The 22,550-nt window shown below is 43.5% G+C and overlaps 1 protein-coding gene across 1 annotated transcript; it reads left to right on the top strand.

Annotated features, from left to right (window-relative positions):
- Window positions 1-1,759: 1,759 nt before the first annotated feature.
- Window positions 1,760-20,411, top strand: rundc3ab (RUN domain containing 3Ab). Its single transcript, XM_017723610.2, has 11 exons — window positions 1,760-2,013; window positions 6,072-6,187; window positions 6,843-6,970; window positions 7,984-8,069; window positions 9,299-9,388; window positions 14,414-14,494; window positions 17,602-17,767; window positions 17,936-18,093; window positions 18,486-18,605; window positions 18,989-19,092; window positions 19,220-20,411. The coding sequence occupies exons 1-11, from the start codon at window positions 1,958-1,960 to the stop codon at window positions 19,360-19,362; spliced, it is 1,248 nt and encodes a 415-aa protein (XP_017579099.1). The 5' UTR covers window positions 1,760-1,957; the 3' UTR covers window positions 19,363-20,411.
- The last annotated feature ends 2,139 nt before the right edge of the window (window positions 20,412-22,550 follow it).

Raw genomic sequence — 22,550 nt, 5'->3', positions numbered from 1 at the left:
AGCCTAGCAGTGGTGGCCCGGACGCTCTGGTGCCTTCTGCCACACAGCAGCAGTGAAAAAAGTCCATGTGAGGCATGGATGGGGTTGTCCACAATGCTGATGGCTTTCCAGATGCAACATGTGGTGTAGATGTCCATGATGGAGGGGAGAGAGACCCCAATGATCTTCTCAACTTTAGAGATGAAAGGGCAGCATGCTAACAAATAGCTCCAAGTTTTCTTGGAATGTTGACCAAAGGGACACTGGTGTGATGGCTTTTGGAAAAGTATCCCTACATGGAGCTCTTGTGTGGCCAAGGTTTGTTGCACTGACACAAATTGTGCCCCCCCTCACTTACTGTGAGGCTGCAATGCATGTATTTCCCCATTAGGTGGCAGTGAGGTTCCTCAGCAATCAGACCCCGAACAGCGCTGTTATTTCTTTTATGTTAATTAAAGGCGCTACAGTGAAAACCAATAATCGCATCTTTTAACTTTCATATTTACACTCTATCCAGATTGATTGGAAACACATTTGGATAAATATCTACAAAATTCTTACATCAAAAAATATATGGTCAATTTTTTTTCTGGGCCAATTCTGTTCTACATTTGGAAATTTGAAAAGAGTATATAAATGTTATGCAGGACTTTTAAGTATAGTTTTTTTTATTGATTCAATGTTGCAGTTAATCATTCAAGCCGTAGAACCCGAGCAAGAGTGCGTTATAGCGAAATTACATCACAGCTGTGATTTGGTTGCCCTGGATCATCACAGCCGTGATGTAATACGCGATAACCTACGGCCTCGAGTGTTCTACTGCTTTAATACAACAGTTAAATAAATACAGTAAGAAATAAATAAACTGGGCCAGTGAACATTTAACATGTTTTAATGTTCAGTTCGTTCCTCCAAATTATGGTTCCTTAACAAGCAGCTTGTTACTACGTCAGAGTAACGAGCTCCGCCCACTCACTGCTCAGCCGGCAGTTCGTTCTCCAGCTCCTTACACTAAATTCCCAAACTGTAGTCACCACTGAGCAGCTTTGTTGTTTTTTTATTGTGTCAGTTTTATGGCTCAGTCTGATTTGGTCAGACGCTGAAGATCAGACTGCACGTTTGGCGATTGGTATTGGGTTCATTTCTGGCTGATTCCAGGTTGGTTTGCTGTTCTTCTGTCACAGCTGCCAACTGAAAAGCTGCTCAGTGGTGACGACAGTTTGGGAATTTAGCGTCGTCGCATCTTCAGAGTCGGACCAAATCGGCTGTCGGTCAAATGTGACCTTACAAGTGTCCGTTTTCTGTTTTTTTGTGCAAAGTAAGAAGTAGAAACCCGTTGCTTAGCTACGGCGTCTCGGCAGAGTGATACAGTGTGTGTGAAACAACCGTGACGTCATGGCGACATAACAGCACCGTTAGATCAACTCGCGTGACCGGAACTCATTATTGCATAAAACAAGTTACAGCACACACCACCGCTACACCAAATGGCTGAATAAACAGTAGCAAAGTGATCTAAAATAACACGACGTGAAATACAATCAAATAAATAAATAAATAAAGATTAGAAAAAGTCACATCATAATGATAACCAGACATTGAGAGCGCCGCAAAGCTCCAGCTCTTTGAGGAAAGTACTGCTCTTCTTACCATTTGCTATTTTAAGTGATGTAATCCGTTCTGATAGATTTCTGCTGACTGGCTATAAGGAGAACTGCGACGTGTGGTGAGGTCATCATGACATCACCGCTTGGGCGGGGCCCAGAGGAACCCCAATAAAGACAGACAGCCAATCAGGAGCGGAGAGCTGGACATCGGCTTTCAGGCGTACAGTAGTGTTTTTTATTTGTCTGAGGAGCTCCGTGATGCCAGATTTGCAGATGTCCGCTTGATTTGGAGCGACTGTGTGATGTGTGATGTGTGTGTGTAGTGAGTGTGTGTGTATGTAGCGTGTGTGTTTGTGTGGTTGTGGTGAGACATGGAGGCGAAGCGGAGCGCGGCGGTGGAGAGAAGGAACCTCCTCACCGTCTGCAGGTGGGTCAGTCTGCCTTGTTTCGTCTTGGAATAGCAGAAACGACCATTGTTTCTAATTAAGGATGCTGCTCCACCTTAAATGGCGTAGCAGTTAACCTACGTTCTGCTGCAACATTTAAGGTGGAACGGGAAATTCGAAAAGGGAAGCAGCCAACTTCAGCCTCGAAGACAGTGTCATCATCAACGGCATATTGGTTGTATCTTGTTTTTTGTGATTGAACACAAGTTAATACATTTTATTGCGTACATGGCGAAATCAGATTCACATTTTTAGCTGTTATGTAGAGAAAGGCCGTGTCAGGCTTGTTCTGTCACCGTTATTGCGATAGGGCGTTAGTTTTTTTCTTAACCCACCTGTTTTCCGGAAAGTCCCGCCTCTTGTACGTTAACATTGGCTAGTCGTTCAGACTCGCGAACGATGTTAGCAAATCACATCACACCATTAGGAGCAGCTAGCCAATCGCTAAACAGGAAAGGCGGGCCTTGTTCGAATACGCGTGGGGGAAACCGTTGCCCGGATGATGTCGTTACTATGACGACAACCTTCTCTGGGCAAGGACGAGCAGTAACGGTCGGTTAGCCTTTGGGAGTTGGCAGCTGAGATACAGGAAGTCATGATCAATTTATGACTATTTTGTTTTGAAATTCTAAAAAAATCACCTTATTTGTGGTTTTAACGATTAATTAGAATTAAGAATAGCTCCGATCAGCCATAACGTAGCCGATCTGCTTGCATTTACACTCATTGTCCATTATATCCGCTCCACTGACCATATAGGAGCACTCTGTAGTCCTACAGTTACAGACTGTAGTCCATATGTTTCTCTGCACACATGATCACCCTGTTTTTTTAATGGTCAGGACCCCCACAGAGCAAGTATTATCTGGGTGGTGGCTCATTCTTAGCACTGCGGTGACACTGACATGGTGGTGGTGGTGTGTTGTGCTGGTGCAAGTGGATGAGACACAGCAGAGAAGCTGGAGTTTTTAAACACCTCAGTGTCACTGGTGGACTGAGAACCAAAAACATCCAGCCAACAGCGTCCTGTGCCCACTGATGAAGGACTAGAGGATGACCAACACAAACCGTGCAGCAGCAGATGAGCTATCGTCTCAGACTTTACATCTACATGGTGGACTGACAAGACAGGAGTGTCTAATAGAGTGGACATTGAGTGGACCCAATGTTTTTTGGAGACTCTTTTGCCTTCAAACACCCTTCACGTACCCCTCCACCATGAATAGATACGTTTAGGGCAGAACTTTATCACAAATCTGTCATAAGACGATGTTTCAGATATCAGGCAGTGAATTCATAAAAATTTCATGTAGGAGCTTTCTGTGAGGAATGTTTTAGAGGTGGACATCTGGTTCCTATCACCTCCACTCTGAACAATTCTGACTCTGCAAGTTCCTTTAGAACAGAGCATTTCACACCAAACCATTCTTGACTTGGTTTACATCATAACCATTCCAATTTGCAGAAATTTTGACAAATTGGTGGAGTTCCACTTCAAGCTTCTGTGCTGGTAGACTCTGGATTTTCCACTGCAGCTCTATAGCGAACTCAACTCTACTTCTACTTGAGTCTTTGTTTAGCTGGAGTGCTTGAGCGTAGTCTTATGCTACACTGCCCATCTCTGGACTGATGTTTAGAGACCATCACAAGCTTTTTACTGGTTTTGGCCCTCCTGTGAAGTCTTCTTGAAGGCCCATCTTACATGTGGGGCGGTATTGTCCTGTTTGGGACGGACTGGCTGGCTGCTGAAGGGGACATTGTTGCCCACAGAACAACAGATGGTGATGTCACTTGCTCTGTATGCTGCTGGTCCTGGATATTGGCTATTGAAATCACCATTGTTTGAAACATGACTTAGCGCTCTCTCTCGTGTTCTGTGGTGGACTCTCTGTCTCCATTACTGGATTTGAGATGACTAATGTCCTGAGGGGTTCTAACTGCTCATGTACTGATTCAGCCAGCCATTCAGAGTCATTTACCTGAAACTGTGCTTTCATCCTTTTACAGACTCAGACCCAGTCCCATTTCTTATTTTAACCCCTAGCCCTTGTTTTCACGTGAACTGAGTTATATAGTGAAACGGGACCCTCAATTAAAATGAGCATCACTTCATTAACAGCTATTAGTGCTGCTCTGTAGGCGACCCTGCCCATCTGCAGTGACAGCAGAGGAGGGGAAAGTTCAGCTCCTCAATGCTTTTGTTACATTTAGGGATCATACGCCTTCAAAGAGGGGGGCAATTATTACTTATCACCCATCCCTAATTCTTTAGTGATATGAAGCTGAAGTCAGATATTCACCAGCTTCTCATTTGAATTTTCCCATTCTACCTTAAATGGATGCATCAGGCGCCAAAACTGCTGGACTATTTAAGGTGGAATGGGTAATTTAGCTGGTTAGCTATCAAGACATTAGCATCCTATTAGTGATTTTTTGTTTGTTATGAAAAAAAGGACCATAATGCATTGACAGGTCCTTAAACTAAGATAATAGAATGGTAATCATAATGTTTTAACAGAGAAAATTCTCACATTTGTGGGTTTCTTTGGTCGCTTGTTCAGCCATGGATGACCATATAGCCCCATCACTTCGCCCTTAACAAGTATTGAGACACCCAAGCCCTAGACGTGAATGTGCAAAACGGAGGGCTAAGGGCTAAGGGGTAGGGCCAAGGGCCAAATGGGTTTTGGCCTTACTTCCATGTTTTTGGTAGCTGGAAATCCAACATAGGATTTGTGAGAAATGTGGAGCCACATTTCTAATATTGGAAATCTATATTCAGCCTGTGTACAATCAATGTGCATCACTAAAACAGGCCCACCATGAAAACGTTGCCAGGTCAAAACCATAGAGGCCCTGCAGAAGTCACTTTGGAGCAAGCATCTGCTGCTGATCTTGCTTTAGGGAACATTAAGAACACTTCTTTAAAAGCTCAGGAAAGACTGGACATGGAATGAAAGAATGGAAGTACATCAAGTAACTAAAAGAGGCATGAAGCCTGAATTTAGTTTACAGTTAACAGCATGTTATGCAGTGTCAGTAGCCACATAAGCAAGTCTAATGAAGGGCCTGTTCAGACTTTAACGCAAGCTGATGGTGCTAATGTGCAAATAACAGAAACTTTAACCAGTGTGAGAAATACCCCCTGGCATTTGGTGGGTCCCATGTTGGCTGGCTTCTTCAGTGTTATTTGGTTGCTCACTCACTCACTAGAACGGCGCTGATGCTAGCTGCAATGGCAACAAAATGTTTGGTTTAACAGTTTTGTTTTGGAAAGACTCTTTTTTATATTGAGATTTTCTCTTTTGTTATTGGTTTGAAAAATGAGTCAAAATTCACTCTTTCTACCAAACTTTTGGAAAATTGGGCAGCATATTGTATTTTTTTTCAGAGGTATGTTACAGTTTCTTGGCTATGAAGGATCAACTGGGTGAACCAGTTTGCTACAGTGCCACCCTGAGGCAAAAAAGGCGCTTACCTCATTTTATATCTCAGTTATAAACAAGTGCAATTTAAATCATAATCTCAATATTGGATGGAAAAATCACAAATTAAATTTTTTGGCAAAATCGCTCAGCCCGAATAAGAGATGCTTGCAGGGGGTTATAACTTTTTAGTTCAACAGCCTAGTGGATAAGTAACCTAGTGGATAACTAGTTCTGTATGCTTGAGATTGGGGTTCTATTTCCAGCTCTAGCAGAAACATTAAAATAGTAGCTCCCTGGGGAAAGACTCTTTCACATTCATTCACCTTCAGGTTGGCCTTTTCCTTCTAGAGCCCCTCACAGGCCTGGAGTTGAGGCAAACACAACAGGAAAGGAAAGATTATTTGTGTTTCCTACCACTTTGGAAACACAGTTTGGCTATATAATGTCATAATAATGTTGCTGTCGATGAAAATTGACTCACACAGTTATCTCTGTAGACCATGAGGAAAGTATGCCGCATTGGATTAGTTCAGAGTCAGTTCGGAGGGATTGCGATACTTGCTGGAGTTGTTGACCAGTTGTGAAATTTGTGCACCATCTCTGTGTGTCAGGTTTTCGGTGAAGACGCTGCTGGAGAAGTACACGGCTGAACCTATAGATGACTCATCCGAGGAGTTCATCAACTTTGCCGCAATCCTCGAACACATCCTCAGCCACCGCTTTAAAGGTGAAGCTTCTGCTTGTAAAGGAACAGTTTGAATAGACAATTTTAAAGCCAATTTATCAATTTTTTCATATTGAAACTGGAAAATTGCATAAGCCTTTACATCAAACTGTCTTTCACATTCTGGATAATATTTAGAAATCAGACCCAAATGTTTGACCACGCATTTAAAAAGGATGGTGCTCCAAGGGTTTGTTAGTAAAGAAAATGGTTCTATATAGAACCCTGAGCACTCAAAGAGCCCTTTACATGAATAAAGGGTTCTCTGTATCATGAAAGGGTTCTTCAGACTGATGGAAAATACGCAGGAATGTGCTATGGATGGTTCTATAGAGAACCTTTTTGTAGCACCCAAAATATTTCTTCTATTGTACAAGCTTGAAGAACCCTTTTGGGTGCTATACAGAACCGTTTTCAAAAGGTTCTATATAGAACCATACAGAGCACATTCTCCATCAAACTGAAGAACACTTTCATGATGCAAAGAACCTTTTAATCATGCAAAGGGTTCTTTGAGTGTTCAGGGTTCTATACAGAACCATTTTCTTTACTTAAGAACCCTTGAAGACACTACATTATAGCCTCATAAATAAATAGTTGCTTATTTTCTTACATTGTTAACTATTTTGTGTGTTTTTTATGTTTCTTTCTCTGACAGGTTCAGGCAGCTGGTTCGATGGCCAGCGTAGTTTCTGGGACTTCATTCGTCTGGCCTGCAGCAAACTGCAGAACAACTGCATCGCCAGCATCGAGAACATGGAGAACATCAACTCGTCAAGAGCAAAGGTGGGGTCGCAGACTAGCATCTTAATTTTGTCTATATTAGTAATTGAGTAATCTAGTGGTTGTTTTGATTGGCAATCAGAGTTTTTAAGTCCAAATAATAAAATATTAAATACATACTTAAACAAACAAAACACAATTTAAATTGATTGGGACATAATTGAATAATAAAAAAGTGTGCCCTTTCCAAGAGCCGGAAGCAGGTCCCGGAACAATCTTTTGATGTTTTTCAGTTTTTGACATCATTTAAAAGAGCCTGTTGTTCTTTACATTGTATGTAAATTTCATGATCAATGGACTGAAAGAAATGGCCCAAAATGATTTGGAAAAAAGTCTGGTTCCATTGACTTCAATGAAAGTGAAGTAGGTTTTTTCCTTCTCCTGTAAAGGTACCATTTTGGAGATATGAGGTTTTCTTCTGACCGCAGCGATATTCTCAAATGACATTCATATGGTTTAAGTAGTGGTCCCAACCCTATGATGTCTGCTGTTGTTTTGATATGCTATTTTAATGTAATTACACATTGACTTACGTAGTTACAGTTCTATGCAAAACGTTTGGGTGGTTTGATTTTCTAAGTGAAAATAAGTGAACACATCTTCTACAGAGAACACACTCCTGCTTGTGTGCGGAATGTAAAAAAATAAAACAGCAAATGTGCCCTGTGCAAACGTTATGGCACATTTTATCCTTTATGTTATATAGACTCCAGGGCTGTGCCACTTCAGGCGTTTAACCCCTGCATTACTACAGAATGACACTTGGATGTAGCCTTTATCGTTATATGTGTGAGCTCATATGGTAGCTCACCGCTCCAGCTCTGATCATAGGCTATGAAAAGTGTGCCTGTTGATTCATTGTAAGCATACCAAGTTATGAAAATAATTATGTTGTTTAAACAGTATTACTAACTTTTTTCAAACTGTGTATCTTCATTTATGCAAATATACTTGGCTGATTATTACATTTGAATTAACATTGCTGTTGTACCAACATCATGTCTCTGTGTGTGCAGGGCAGAGCTTGGATAAGAGTGGCACTGATGGAGAAGCGTCTGTCCGAATATATCGCCACGGCATTGAGAGACAGCCGCACCACGAGGTTGGAAATTAAGACAGCATTAATTAGAGACAGCACACAGAAAACTGCACACGTATGAAATCATGCCCAGTTTCTATTGGGTTAACCAGACAGCCCCAAACTAGCTCTGAGTTTACTAAGAGAACATAGTACAAGTATATATTTGATCCTTGTCTGTATGTTGCAGCAATTTGTGTAAGAGCTTCAACATACATTGTTGTGGTCTTGTGTATTTAGTGTGTCCAGAGTATCTTTTTAAGAGACTTGCTTTCAGTTAAAAAAAAACAAACAGAGATTCAGTTACTGTGTTCTAATGCAGGCGTCGGCAACCCAAATGTTAAGAAGAGCCATTTTGTCCATTCAACAAAAACAAAACCACCTTGAGAGCCATGACATTTTATGTCCATTTTACCATCTTGGCTGTAAATACACTACTCACAGAAATTTAAGGATATTTGGCTTGAAATTTCAGGATGAACCTAAACTGCATTCTAACCTTTCCAGGTGAACTTAACGTGACCTTCTCTAAACTTTTAAACGGCAAGGTGGTGGTGGTGGTGTTACAGTGTGGGCAGGTGTGTCTAGTCAATACAGAACCGCCCTACACTTTGTGAGTGGTACAGTGACCCAGTGGCCCAATACTACTGAATAACATCATTAATCCAGTCATTGTGCCTCTGCATGAACAACACAGGCCTAATTTCATCTTCATGGACGATGATGCTCCAGCTCATTGAGGGCGCATCATTAGGGAACAGCTGCTGGAGACTGGGGTACCACAAATGAAGTGGCCTGCACTTTCTCCAGGACTGAATCCCTTAGAAAACCTATGGGATCAGCTGAGTCGCGTGTAGAGGCTCGTAACTCTGTACCCCAGAACCTCAATGACCTGAGGGCCGCCCTTCAAGAAGAGTAGGATGCCACACATCAGCAGACAATGAGTCGAGCAGTAGCTGAAGCTCAAGGGCACATGACAAGTTATTGAGACACTGACATTTTTTGTTGGGGTGTACCCACCACTGTTGTTGGCTTTTGTTTCAGTAAAATGTTTGAGATGAGGAAATCACCATTGCATGCTTCTACTTAAATGCCCTACTTTCATGATGTATTATTCGCACCAACCTTTAGGGTTAAAGGGTGAATTAAACTCCAGTTTTTAAGACCATTTACTGTTAAATTGTGTTGCACGATCAGCAGAGCTTTATTTTACTGTAAAGGAGGATTATTTTTTTTGGGTTTTGTGTGTGCAGGAGGTTCTATGATGAAGGTGCCATCATGTTAAGAGAGGAAGCCTCTGTGCTGACTGGTATGCTGATAGGACTTGGAGCAATCGACTTCAGGTGAGAGGAGAAAAGATAAAGAATCAGAGCGGTGGGGGCATGAAAATAGCGAAGCTTCTTACTGGTTGTGCTGTTTATGCACTAATAACTGGGAACTCCTATTTAAAAAGGCCCATATCTTGGAAAACTGAGTATTTGTTAAAAAACAAAGTATGTAAACATTGTTAAAGATCCACATTATGTAGAATCTAAGCTACAAGACCAGAGGTGCCCAATACGTCGGTCACGATCGGCCAGTCGATCTTACAGTGCACAATGGTAGATCGCGCCTCGTTAAAACAGGCTATAAGATTTCAACAGTTTCTTGCTTCTGGTGGAAGACAGGTCAACGTGACCGACTGTTCATGTAGCCTACACTCACTCTTTCAGAGTGCAAGACCTGTATAAAGAAACCGAAAACCTACCTCCTCTATGCAGAGTCTATGTTAGACCCTAAAATGCACCTGCTTGATTTGCCAAGTAGCCATCGCACTTCCAAAGAAGGAGAACTATACACAGAAGCTACGATGACGAATTCCCAGCTAAAAGTGAACTCAGGAAGAAAAAAAGTGTTCCAGACTACACAAACCTGGCTGACACCATTCAGCGCAAATCATTAGAATAAGATTAGTGTGATTTTTCAGTTGTTTGCCCTGTAATGCTCAATATCTATACAGGCCACTGAAGTACATTGTAACGCCGGGAAGCGAGGAGGCGGACGCATATGCTGAGATAAGTGACTTTTATTATGGGCAAATCCAGGGTCATGGTTGAGCCAGTCCAGTTTCCAGTAATCAATACCAAGCGTAGGATGGACAGACATGACTAAGAACACCAATATCTAAAATTGTACAGAACAAATCAAACAAACAAATCAATCAAACAAACAAACAAACATAAACACCAAACACCAGCCAAACATCTAACGACAAACAAAGACCTGCAAACACACAGGGGAAAAAACAGGGCTTAAATACATGAGGGCTAACTAGGGATCACAAGACACAGGTGGAAACTCAGGGGGGAACAATCGGGGCGGAGTAACCAAACAAGAGGCCAGACTAGGATCAAAACAAAAAGCACAATATACTAGACGAGAACAAACGCACAGGGAAGAACAAAAGGTAAACAAAAAGCACATAGACTGGACTGGGAGGGGCCAATCGTGACATACATTAAAAAGTTTCAAAGCTTTTTGAAAAAGGACAAGGAAATTCATTTCATTTTTTAAGGTAGATCATGATGACCTGTCCACTGGAAAAATTAGATCTCAAGCCATAAAAGTATGGGCACCCCTGTACAACACAGGTAGTTTTAAATTCATCATGGTTGTGATGTCACAGCCCAGTTAGAACACCTGGGTCGTTCGTATATACCAGTTGTATATGCACAACAGCAATACAGTCGGTTTAATTCTAGAGGATAAACTTTGACAATAGTCATGTAAAATTGAAGTAGGTCCACAATAGCCACTTTTACAAGCAGCGTTAATAATCCGACTAATAGCTCAATCGGAATAGAATATGTCCATGTAAACACTTCAATCTGAATAATCTAGTCCAATTGAGGCCATTTGGAATACAATTTGTATCAGATTGATCGAGGTGGGTAAACCTGTAAATCCATCCATCCATCCATCCATCATCTTCCGCTTCTCCGGGGTTCGGGTCGCGGGGGCAGCATCCTAAGCAATGAAGCCCAGACCTCCCTTTCCCCAGCCACTTCCACTAGCTCCCTGGGAGGGATTCCGAGGCGCTCCCAGGCCAGCTGGGCGATATAGTCATGCCAGCGTGTCCTGGGTCTTCCCCGGGGTCTCCTCCCCGGTGGACTTTCCTGTGACACCTCCCAAGGGAGGCGTCCAGGAGGCATCCTAACAAGATGCCTGAACCACCTCAACTGGCTCCTCTCGACGTGAAGAAGCAGCGGCTCTACTCTGAGTCCCTCCCGGATGACCGAACTTCTCACCCTATCTCTAAGGGAGAGTCCAGCCACCCTGCGGAGGAAACTCATTTCGGCCACTTGTATTCGCGATCTCGTTCTTTCGGTCATTACCCAAAGCTCATGACCATAGGTGAGGGTGGGAATGTAGATCGACCAGTAAATCGAGAGCCTTGCCTTATGGCTAGGCTCTTTCTTTACCACAACAGACCGGTAAAGAGCCCGCATCACTGCTGACCCAGCACCAATCCGCCTGTCAATCTCCCGCTCCCTTGTACCATCACTCGTGAACAAGACCCAGAGATACTTAAACTCCTCCACTTGAGGCAAGAGCTCATCCCCGACCCAGAGAGGGCTCTCCACCCTTTCCCGCGTGAGAACCATGGCCTCGGATTTGGAGGTACTGATCCTCATCCCGGCCGCTTCACACTCGGCTGCAAACCGATCCAGTGAAAGCTGAAGTTCACGGCCTGATGTCCCCAATAGGACCACATCATCTGCAAACAGCAGAGATGTGACCCTGAGGTCACCAAACCGGACACCCTCCATCCCCTGACTGCGCCTAGAAATTCTATCCATAAAAATTATGAATAGAATCGGTGACAAAGGGCAGCCCTGATGGAGTCCAACTCTCACTGGGAAAAAGTCTGACTTACTGCCAGCCATGCGAACCAAACTCCTGCTTTGTTTGTACAGGGCCTGAATGGCTCGTAGCAAAGAGCCATGTACCCCGTACTCCCGAAGCACCTCCCACAGAATACCCCGGGGAACACAGTCGAATGCCTTCTCCAAATCCACAAAGCACATGTGGACTGGTTGGGCAAACTCCCATGAACCCTCCAGAATCCTGGAGAGGGTAAAGAGTTGGTCCAGTGTTCCACGACCAGGGCGGAACCCGCACTGCTCCTCCTGAATCCGAGGTTTTTCCAAGGCCTTACCGAACTCTTCCCACACCCGGGTTTTTGCCTTGGCAACAACTGAAGCCGCAGATCGCTTGGCCTGTCGATACCTGCCAGCTGCCTCTGGTGTCCTACAGGCCAACCATGTCCGGTAGGACTCCTTCTTCAGCTTGACGGCATCTCTCACCTGGGGTGTCCACCACCGTGTTCGAGGATTACCGCCCCGACAGGCACCAACTACCTTGCGACCACAGCTACAGTCAGCCGCTTCAACAATGGAGGAGCGGAACATGGCCCATTCTGAGTCAATGTCCCCCACCTCCCCCAATATCTGGTCGAAGTTCTGACGGAGGTGTGAGTTGAAGATCAATCTGACAGGTTCTTCTGCCAGACGTTCCCAGCAAACCCTCACTATACGTTTGGGTTTGCCTGGTCTGACTGGCATCTTCCCCCACCACCTGATCCAACTCACCACCAGGTGGTGATCAGTTGACAGCTCAGCTCCTCTCTTTACCCGAGTGTCCAGTACACATGGCCGCAAGTCCGCTGACACGACAACAAAGTCAATCATTGAACTACGGCCTAGGGTGTCCTGGTGCCATGTGCACTTATGGACATCCTTGTGTTCAAACATGGTGTTCGTTATGGACAAACTGGTTTGCACAGAAGTCCAAAAACTGAACACCACTCGGCTTCAGATCAGAGAGGCCATTCCTCCCAATCACACCCCTCCAGGTCTTACTGTCATTGCCCACGTGAGCGTTGAAGTCCCCCAGTAGGACAATCGAGTCTCCAGGAGGAGCACTTTCAAGCACCCCTTCCAAGGACTCTATGAAGGCTGGGTATTCTGAACTGCTGTTCAGTGCATAAGCACAGACAACAGTCAGGACCCGTTCCCCAACCCGAAGGCGTAGGGAAGCTACCCTCTCGTCCACCGGGGAAAACCCCAACATACAGGCGCCGAGTCGAGGGGCTATGAGAAAGCCCACACCTGCCCGCTGCCTCTCACCATGGGCAACTCCAGAAAAGAAAAAAGTCCAGCCCCTCTCAAGGAGATTGGACCCAGAGCCCCAGCTGTGTGTTGAGGTGAGCCTGACTATATCTAGCCGGTATCTCTCAACCTCGCGCACCAACTCAGGCTCCTTCCCCGCCAGTGAGGTAACGTTCCAAGTTCCAAAAGCCAGTTTCAGCAACCGAGGATCAGAACGCCAAGGCCCACGCCTTCGGACACTGCCCGATCCACAATGCACCGCACCCCTACTACTGCCCCTCCCATCGGTGGTGGGTCGATGGGAGGGGGGACTCATGTAGCTCCTTCGGGCTGGGCCCGGCCGGGCACCATGAGTGAATGCCCGGCCACCAGACGCTCGCTGGCGAGCCCCTCCCCCAGGCCTGGCTCCAGGGTGGGGCCCCGGTAACCCTGATCTGGGCAGGGTACACAAGTCCTGCTTTGTTGTCCTCATAGGGGTGGTTATGGATCACACTTTGTCTGGCCTGTCACCTAGGACCAGTTTGCCATGGGAGACCCTACCAGGAGCTTTTGCTCCAGGCAACATAGCTCCTAGGGTCCTTCAAGCACACAAACCTCTCCACCACGATAAGGTGGTGATCCATGGAGAGGTAAACCTGTAAATAATCCATTAAATAGGAGAATAATATCCGTGTAAACGCCTGTATCTGATTACATTCCCTATTGGAAAGTTTAAGTCCGTTCTGCATGTGCGTCGCATCATAGTGAGAGTTTATACCATTCAACGTGGCGGAGCAGAAACTGGTCTGGAAAGGAGACGAAGTTTATGCTCTGATCTTTAAAAGACAGCGGTGGGACAGACGTCCAGCTTATGTGTCTCAGAACACGACGTCTTCCTCTCGGCCTTCTTTAATAAGGACATGTGAGGTACATTTTTCTGAGTCTGTCATCATTTTAAAGCAGTTAAAAACACAAGCACTGCTCACTGCTGCTCATCTCACTCTGGCTGGACCTCATATGATGTTCGCTGTCATGGTAACATTTACTCTAAGTGCTACTCCACGCATGCACATCATTTTGCATCAGACTACTTGTAGTGAGCATGTAAATGTGGATTTTCCATTAAATTGTCAAATAGAGTGAGCATAAACACCTCAGTCTGAATCTGTAATCCGATTGTATTTAATTACGTAGAGGTGGACTGAAGTGTGGTTTGACTGGTGTTTTCTTTTCTCTCAGTTTCTGTCTGAAGGGAGAGGCCCTGGACGGTAAATCAGAGGCCGTGATTGACTATACTCCGTACCTAAAGTTCACACAAAGGTAAGATTCTCACTTTAACCCTTTATTCTCAGACTTACACTCTCTTCCATTCACCTTTCATTAATACACCTAGTATACCTCACTGTGCAGGATAAAGCTCAGAGTCAGGGGTCAATTCTGGCCACTTTATGAGCTCTACCTACTTTATTGGTCCATTATGTACATTATTGTGCAAATGCCCAAGACCACCCATCAATTTTTAGGAGATATTTCCAAGGAGATTAGATATAAGATAATCAGTTTCCATAAGGAAGAGGGAAGTCAAAGGAAAGTAAGTGAAGTTCTCAAAACTTTCAAAAAATGATGAAAAGCTACAGAGAAAAAAGGGCTCCTAACAACCACCTAGAAGAGAAAACTGTCCCCATCAGATTATCAAGCCACATGTAAACATGGCTTCTGAGAAAACAGACACAAGAAAAATTGTACTAGAACACAGAAACTGGATCTCTGCAATGTGGAGGTTTAATGGACTGATGCGTCTAAATTTGTAACCAGGATTTATTGGATGGTGAGAAGCAGAAAGTGCAACCAACATCTAAAACTGAACTTTGGAGGTGTGTCTGCTGATTCTTTGAGAAGCTGGAAGTGAGTCTCCTGAATAGAATGGAAGCTGTAATAAATAATGTAAAGAGTGGACACAATAAACACTGAATAGAAGTCCTGACTGGAAATTAGGCCAATGAAAGGGTGGTCTCAGACTTTTGCACAGTACTGTAGGTCTACATTTACGGACTGTAGCCCATCTGTTTTCTTTCACCATTTGCCAGCCGCCCTGTAGCCCACAGTACACCGCTGGTGTCAGTCCACAGTACACCGCTGGTGTCAGTATCTCCACAACCAACTATGTTGTTTCAAATGTGCTGTTATCTGATCTTGCTGTGGTTTAAGCTCAGAGTTAAAGAACAGGATTTGTTTACTTCTGCAAACGACTGCGTGTTGTCCATGATTGCTTTCTAATCTGATCTTGCGTCATTAGATCCCTCCATCTTGTCCATCCCTGCAGAGTCAGAGCTTTTGTGGAATTTGGATCCATAGCAGAGTCATAGCACATAAGCCACATAGTGAGAAATGCATCGATTTGACTCTTTCCGTAGAATTTTTAGAGCGGAGCAGATGGTCATTAAATGGACACAATCATAAAACGGAAGGAAAGTCAACTTTGCAATGTAATGATAGTTAAATGAAATAAATATAAATAAGTGAAATAAACCAAGCCATGATGTGTTTGGTGTCTGAAGTTTGCTTCATCCATTTTGCACCTCTCCAAATTGTGGTATAGCACTGTGGGTTTATAAAAATATACAATTGCATGAATATAATGCTGTTTTTTTTTGCCTTTACCTAATGCTTTTAATAGAAAAGGGTGTTACACAGTATCAGTTTTGAGTGGAATTCATGCCAGATTGAAAAGCAAAATGCAATTCGTAAAATGCAATTCACATAACACATAACTTTTCCACAGTGACATGCAGAACATGTCCCAAAATGAAAACCTATCCCTCTGTCTATTGTTTTCATATCACTTTAGTGAGATGCATGAGGATTTGCATAAAAAAATGCTGAATTGGTGTCAGAATTGAATAAAATCCCCTTTGAAATGTAACAAAGACATGACTGTATTGCCATGTTCCACTGTGTGGTACTTTAAACAGATTTTCCTCTTTGAAATGCAGTCATAAGAGTGCAGGGAAATAAATTACAGACATTACTTCTCCACAGGTGACATGCAGAGTAAGGGCCAAAGTGGAAAGCAAAGCCTCTGTTTTTTTTTTTAAAAAAAACCTTTTTGTTTTTCTTTTTGTAACAATGTTATGTGTGCATTGCATTCCATGTTTTTCCACTGACCGCTTTTCAAATTGTCAGGAATTCCTCTCCGTATATAGTATCAGAAACCACACGTTTATTACTAATATACAAATCATGTAATTGAGTTAAAGTAGAGATACACAAGGTAAAGTATTGCTCCAGTAAAAGTAGAAGTCCTTACTCTAGACCTCCACTTGAGTAAAAGTACTAAAGTATTTACCTTCAAATGTACTTAAATATCAAAAGTAAAAGTACTAAAAGATTAATTCTGGCTCTGATGTCCTGTTATCATTTTTATAACAAGACTCACTTCATGAGCTCATTTCAGGTGAAAGTCCTCCAGCGTCTCTCTTGGTAAACCAGTCTTTTAATAGAACGTCATTAATTAGTGACGCTGACGTCTATTAAAATGATCATAAGCACAAAACACTGAAGGTAAACAGTTTCCATCAGGGAGAACCGAGTGGCTCTGAAATCACTTTTTACACACAAGCAAAGTTTCAGTTTCAGATTTATTTACAACTTAGTTCCAAGTTTAAGTTTAATAAAAACTGGCTTTAAACTCAGGATCACAAATGAGCTCCTTTACTATGTTGATCTGTAGGTCTCTGTTCATAAACATAAACCAGCCAAAACTCATTTACTATAAAATGAAATGGTGTTTGTATAAATTCAGTAAAAAGCCGCGTCAGTCTCGACTGCATATGTGGACATATTTCTATATTGTGCTCTATTTACACAAAGTTAGGTTAGTTCATCATTTATGTTTAACACACTCGCCCAAAATTTTACGCTGCTGCGCTGACGTTGAACCGTGTGCTGCACTGGGTCGGTATGACCAACAGGTCAAAACAAGCTCTAAACAAAGTGACCGCTTTGCCCTGATTGGTGCTCTTCTTTGGTGCGCTTCTTTCATTTTGACATGTTACATTTTTATACACACAGAAACCAAAAGGAACGACAGATTTCTCAAAATGTAGTGGAGGAAAAAGTCAGATATTAGACTTTGAAATGTAGTGGAGTGAAAGTAAAAAGTCGCCCAAAATGGAAAAACTTCAGAACAGATAAATGAAAAAATACTTGAGTACAGAAACGAATTACATTTACTTATTTACTGTCCACCACTGGTCTATTGGAGATTACTTAACAACTCAATACAGCCTTGAAGCTCCGGTGCAAAACTAATGAATCAAACTTCAGACACCAACCAGTCTTGGCCGATCCTCTACATTTGTAATAGGATCTTTGGCTGAACTATGGCTGTGACCTCAGCATTTACTCCATCATTATTTGTTGCATAGCTACGACTACCTGAGCGATGACGACGACTGCCGCAGCGTGGACAGCAGTAATAGCGACGACAGTGTCCCCGAGCACCCTTACATCCCTCTGGTTACAGATGAAGAGAGCTGGAGCAACAAGTGCCGCAGAATGGAGCAAAGGTTCAAAATCGTCAATGCCCAGAAGGTCAGCAAACACACATGTCTGAATAATTAGGTGCCAATAAGCACACTCCGTATCCAGTCCAGGCCAAATCAAATCACTGCTCATGGAGGTATCACACACTATTAGATACGTTTCAGTCACAGGTGAATTGTTTTTGTCTGGTGAGCTCACTGTTTTGTGTGTTTGTAGGGATATCTGGAGGAGCTGGTGCGTCTGCGGGAGTCCCAGCTGAAGAATCTGGAGACAGAGAATAAACGGTTAAGTTCCCGGCTGGAGGAGCTCCAGCTCCAGAGCCATCAGGAGAAGAGAGAGCTGGAAGGCATTATACTGGAATTACAGGAGCAGCTGTGAGAAATCTCTCTCTCTCATATGTACATTTTTATTTCTTTAAAAGAATGCAGTACATAAAAATACATAAAAACATTAAGAATGTACAATATGTTGTGATTTAATGTATGGTAACTATTTCTAAACCCCTGAGGAAGATCAGTAGTTACAGTCCCCTTTATGTTTATTTGTATTCGTTCTAATTATTTGCAGACGAAATGCACTTATTGCTAATGGATTTAAACATTTTCATGGCTGCATAAGAGTTTTGCACAGGGGACCGTGAAAAAATAAATAATAAATTGTTTGTTGGATTATCTGAATGTGAATTCAACCAAACATCCAGAGCATTAGTGATTTGGTCACCTTATGAACATTATGATTCCTTCACACGTGCACCTTCACATTTCAGGACGCGTCTGATTCCTGGTGAATCCCACCCTTTGTCCAAGGACATGTCAATCCCTCTGGTTAACCAGTGGCCATCACTTCATACCTACAACAACCAGGAGGACAGCAAACTGTACCGCAGGTGAGACAGAAAGGTCACTGCTGTGAATTTGGTCATGTTTAGGTTACCTAGTTAGTCACCTTTCCACTATCCTGTGTGGTGTAGAGGATGGGCTGTAGAACATGGTGGAAGAGATACAGAATGGTAGATACAGAACATGGTAGAACACATACAGAATGGTAGATGTAGAACATGATGGACAAATACAGGGTGGTAGATGTAGAACATGGTGGAACACATACAGGACTCTAGATACAGAACATGGTGGAACACATACAGAATGCTAGATTATTGAACATGGTGGAACACATACAGGATGGTAGATACAGAACATGCTGGAACCTATAGAGGATTGTGGATATAGAACATGATGGACACATACAGCTTTCTGTACAAACCCACAGGGGGAGCTTCCCCAGCCCCGAGCCTCTCTCAGCACATATCAGCCTGGACTCCGATTCCCAGAAGACCGAGGGGAAGCAGAACGGTCGGCCTTGGTGTGCAGCAGGTAAAACCTGTTTGGACTCGCAAGCCCAGATTTACACTGACAAACATTTCAACTCGTTTCCTTCCAAAAATCCCTCACGAGTCTCCACTCTTTCTCTTTTCCTCCTCTGTTTCCCCCCTTTACACAGATAAAGACTACACTCCCTCCATGCTGGGCCTATGTGGGTCTCTGGCCTCACTGCCCAGCTGCAAGTCTCTGCCCAGCTTGAGGTCCACAGAGTGCCTGGTCAACATTAGCGCCGAGCCCAGCCCTGCACTCACTCCCAGCTAGGGGGTGCTGACGAGTCTATTCTCACCCACTAACACACATTCTATCAGCAAAGGCATCCAAAGACTATGGCTAAGCACCGTACTCTGATTTTGTGACCTGTCCAAATCTGCTCCGTCTTCTCCTCTTTCAGTGTCTTTGTTCTCTGCTTGAAGAAACTAAAAGCAACAGCACAGTTGACATTGGGTTTATGGCTCGTAGATGCTTAGGGCTAGTGGTCAGGGGCTAGTTTGTAGTGAGATGAGCTAACGATTGGGTCATGCCTGCCCTATTTCCAGACGGGCAGATCAGCATCGCCTTCCTCCGAAGTGGCCGCTTGTCGCTGTAACGTGCACCGTGTGCGTCTCTGAATATCTTTGCTGTCCAGTTTCCCTCATGTTGTGCTCTTTCCAGCTGCCTCGACTGCAGACTATGCACTGACTGACCTAATCCTGACCTACCAGCACCTACTCTGTTACGTCCCTTTAAGAAATGGATGAAAACACAGTCTTGCAGATGCACACACACTATATGCACACAGGCATACACATACAGACACGTAACGGTCAGTCAGCATCTGTACTCCTAAGCAACTCCTTTCATGCAACCCAAAAGACAGAACCTTCAGAATGTCAAGAAACCCTCGTCCGGTTCCTCTGCCCGGTTCCTCGCCAAAACTGCATGCAAGCATAGGCACAAGGAGGTTCCGGGTTCTATCCACATGCCTGACCCGACTTTTTACTGTACTCTTTCACCATCACCTCAAGAGCCGTAATACAAATAAACGGGACAGCTGCGGTACTGCCTTTTCCCTTTCTTCATATCCCTCCCCATGTCAACAGGTCAACTGCCAAAAGACAGCCATTGCGGTGCCAATGGCACACCATGTAAACGAGGGAAATATATATACATATATATAAACACTGACCAGCCAGTTCATTAAGTATACCTCCTTGTTTCTAAACTCTTTGTCCACTTTAACAGCTCCACTGACCATAAAGAAGCATTTTGTAGTTCTACAGTTACAAACTATAGTCCATCTGTTTCTCTGCATACTTGTGTCTCCCTGTTTTTCAGTGGTCAGGATCCATACAGAGCAGGTATTATTTGGATGGTGGGTCATTCTCAGTACGGCAGTGACACTGATGTGATGGTGTGTTAGTGTGTGTTGTGCTGGTATGAGTGGATCAGACACAGCAGTGCTGCTGGAGTTTAAAACACTGTGTCCACTCACTGTCCACTCTATTAGACACTCCTGCCTTGTCAGTCCACCTTGTAGATGTAAAGTCAGATACAATAGCTCATCTGCTGCTGCACAGTTTGTGTTGGTCATCCTCTAGTCCTTCATCAGTGGTCACAGGATGCTGCCCACAGGACGCTGTTGACTGGATGTTTTTGGTTTTCCGTCCAGCAGCGACACCGAGGTGTTTAAAAACTTAATGGTCCTGACCATTCAAGAACAGGTTGAAAGTATGCAGAGGAACAGATGGATTACAAAGTGCCCCAAAAGCTAATAAAATGGACAATGAGTGTAGAAACAAGGAGGTGGTTTAAATGAAGTGGCCGATCTGTGTATATTCTTACAGAACAGTATATACTGTCATAGTATACTGTATGTTTGTCACCTGTCTGCCTTTTGATTGTAATGTTTGTCTCTTCATGGTAGCATCATTGTGTGTTAAGCTGGACTGAACAAGAAGGACACAGAGAGCAATGACGGTGGTCATATCCTACAAAACCGCAATGAATGAATGACACTTGATGAGGTAGTTTTGCTTTTTTTCCTTCCGCCCCCGTGTGAAGATGTAGAATTAAATCCATAAGCGTGAGTGAGAGCGAGTGTAGTGTTAGAGTCGTAATTCTTAGCATTTATTAATTTTCATATGTACTCACAGTTTTTAATTTATAATAAAAAAGGCTGTTATTTATTAGGACCTGGGCAACTATGCTGTTCTTCATTCTAAACTGCAATAAAACTGCCTCGTTTTTTTGTCCCTTTTCTTTTGTCACAGTGTGTTGTGTATGTGTGTTGTTGTTGACCATTTTCCCAATTCTGTTACCCTGACTCACCAAAGTGCTGTATCGTCTGTTTAAATGCACTGTTGAAGTTTTTTTAGTCCATGTCATGTCCTCAGCTTTCAGTTAGATGCAGTATGTAAATATTGTTAAAGTTTCAGAACATTCGGTTAATCTGCAGTAAATACAGTCTACATGTGGAGACTAAGTTGCAGCCTGATTTTAATACATTTGCATAGTACATCCTCTACTGAATCACTCACTAAAGAGTTCCAGATTGCCTCTGGAAGCAGCATCAGCATGAGAACTGTGTGTTAGGAGCTTCACGAAATGGGTTTCCGTGGCTGAGTGCTACACACGAGCCTAAGATCAAAATGCACAATGCCCAGCGTTGGATGAAGTGGTGTGAAGCGCCGCCACTGGACTGAGCAGTGGAAACGTATTCTATGCAGTGACAAATCACATTTCTTTATTTGGCAGTCTGATGGACGAGTTTGGGTTTAGGGAATATTAGGATACAACAGGAACGTTACCTGCCTGACTGCACTCTGCCAACTGTAAAGTTTGGTGGAGGAGGGATAATGCTATAGGATTGCTTCAGGGGTCGGCCTAGAACCCTTAGTTCCAGTGAAGGGAAACCTTAATGCTTCAGTACCAAGACATTTTGGACAATTCTATGCTTCCATCTTTGTGGGAACAGTTTGGGGAAGAACCTTTCCTGTTCCAGCTTGACTGAGCCCCAGGGCACAAAGCAGCTCCACAAAAGTATGACTGGGTGAGTTTGGTGTGGAAGAACTTGACTGACCCTCACAGAGCCCTGACCTCAACCCCATCAAACACCTTTGGGATGAACTAGAATGAGATTGTGCGCCAGACCATCTCATACAACATTGGTGTCTATGTTCTTCTGGATCAATGAGCAAAAATTCCTACAGACACTCTCCAAAATCTTGTAGACAGCTTCCTAGAAGCATGGAAGCTGTTATAGCTGCAAAAGGGCTACCAACTCCATATTAATGCCTATAAAATTAGAACGCGATGTCAAGAAAGTATAATGTGTAGGTGTCCCGATACTTTTGTCCATATAGTGCACGTGTAACAACCTCATTAGTAAAAGGTGACAGGCCGCAGTTGAACTATTGCTATTGGCTTTTGTGTTTTGGTGTATGATTTGCCATAATGGGCAAAAAGATAAG

This window comes from Pygocentrus nattereri, chromosome 13, assembly GCF_015220715.1.
Source record: "Pygocentrus nattereri isolate fPygNat1 chromosome 13, fPygNat1.pri, whole genome shotgun sequence".
Taxonomy (NCBI): Eukaryota; Metazoa; Chordata; class Actinopteri; order Characiformes; family Serrasalmidae; genus Pygocentrus; species Pygocentrus nattereri.
Note: the sequence above shows the minus strand (reverse complement) of the source record. Positions and strands in the feature narration are given on the sequence as shown.